The sequence below is a fragment of the Corvus hawaiiensis genome, chromosome 31 (assembly GCF_020740725.1).
Source record: "Corvus hawaiiensis isolate bCorHaw1 chromosome 31, bCorHaw1.pri.cur, whole genome shotgun sequence".
Taxonomy (NCBI): Eukaryota; Metazoa; Chordata; class Aves; order Passeriformes; family Corvidae; genus Corvus; species Corvus hawaiiensis.
Window position 1 is genome coordinate 497,277 of NC_063243.1, and position 1,811 is coordinate 499,087.

Below are 1,811 nucleotides of genomic sequence, written 5' to 3' on the forward strand. Positions count from 1 at the left end.
TCACCCCTTTTCCCCCTTCTCCCCCCTTTCCCACCACCAGTGCCACCAGTACGGCCCCAGCTGCCACCACTCGCCCCATGGCCAGTGCTGGCCATGATTTTGATTGGCTGAGGGGCTTTAGGGACGCTGCAGCCTCGCGGTGGAGTTTTTTGGAGGGGGAACCTCGAGGTGCTGGGCAGGTGGGAGCTCAGCTGTGCCCAGAAATGTGTCCCCAGGGACGCGGGATCTCAGGGGTGCCCATGGCCTGGGGTGACGCTGGCCCGGTGCCAGGCACCCACCAAAGCCACTCTGTCCCTGCCCCCCGCAGCCGCACAGGGGAGAGAAAATGGAACCGAGGCTTCCCGGGTGGGGATAAGGACTGGGAGAGATCCCTCAGCAAACACCAGCACGGGCACAACAGGCTCTAATTAGAGATATTAATTAAATTGATGACACCGAAAAAATAAGAGCAGGAGAATGAGAAGGAAAAGAAGACCCTTAAAAACACCCTCCTCCCACCCCTCCCTCCTTCCCAGGGGCTGTGGGGGCATCTCTGCATCCAGCACTTCCATCTCTGGAGCCGCCAGGGATTGGCTCTGCCAGACATGGAGGAAGCTTCCAGATCCTTCTCTCAGAAGCCACCTCTGAACCAACCCCGCTACCAAAACCAGGCTGTGCAAGCCAAATAGAGCCCCAAAACTGGGAACCCAGGTATCCAGGAGCTCAGCTGCACCCCAAAATGGGGATGGAGATGTCCAGGGCCTCAGTTGTGCCCAAAAACGAGGCCCCAGCTGAGGGTGTTCTCTGCTTGGCTGAGCGCTGCCTGAGGGCTGGGGCTGCAGCCAGGGGGGACACCCTCCTCCAGCGGGGATATCCCAAAAACAGGGGACCCCCACAAGCCCCTCACAACCCCCGGGGCTGGGCTGGCCCTGCCTGGATGCCGGGAGACACCAAAACCGCTCTGTCCCTGCCCTCTGCAGCTGCACAGGAAAGGCCCAGGAGCTGAGAGAAGGACTGGGAGAGATCCCGCCCTGAGCGCTGGCACGGGCACAACAGAGCCAGCCTTGGCACTGGGAGGGAATTTATTACCAACCAAATCCCAGCAGCACAAGGAGAAGGCAAAGAAATCTCTCCAACACCTTCCCCCCACCCAGCGCGGATCACCCGGAACGGGGGTCACCAGGGCTCTGCCCAACGGGGGTCACTGGGGATCATCCAATGCCGATCCTCCCACGGGGGATGGAGCTGGAGCAGCGCACGAAGCTCTTCCCGCACTCGGGGCACTCGCAGGGCTTCCCTTAGTGGTGCCTCCGTTGGTGTCGGGTCAAGTGAGAGCTGCTGGAGAAGCTCTTCCCACACTGGGGACACTCGTAGGGCCTCTCCCCGGTGTGGATGCGCCGGTGCTTGGTAAGGCTGGAGTTGCATTTGAAGCCCTTCCCGCAGTCGGGGCAGCGGAAGGGCCTCTCATCCGTGTGAATGCGCTGATGTACGAGGAGGTGGGAGCTCCTCTGAAACCTCTTCCCACACTCAGAACACTTGTAGGGCCTCTCCCCCGTGTGGGTGCGCTGGTGTACCTTCAGTTCGGAGCTCTGGCCGAAGCTCTTCCAACAATCCAAGCACTCGTAGGGCCGTTCCCTGGTGTGGACCACCTGGTGCCGGATCAGGTGGGAGATGCTGGAGAAGCCCTTCCCACATTCCCCACACTCATAGGGCCTCTCCCCAGTGTGGATCCTCTGGTGTTTAATCAGGCTGGAGTTCCACCTGAAGCCCTTCCCACATTCCAAGCACTTGTGGGGCTTCTCCCCACCCTGAGGCTTCTCCCCCAGCTCCGA

At 60.9% G+C, this 1,811-nt stretch overlaps 1 protein-coding gene across 1 annotated transcript; it reads right to left on the reverse strand.

The window, feature by feature from the left end:
• Positions 1-1,200: 1,200 nt before the first annotated feature.
• On the reverse strand, positions 1,201-1,811 carry LOC125318824 (zinc finger protein 586-like; the record flags this gene model as incomplete). The annotated part of the gene is made up of 1 exon (XM_048289758.1): positions 1,201-1,811. A coding segment is annotated over one exon (534 nt), but the record flags the coding sequence as incomplete, so codon positions are not given.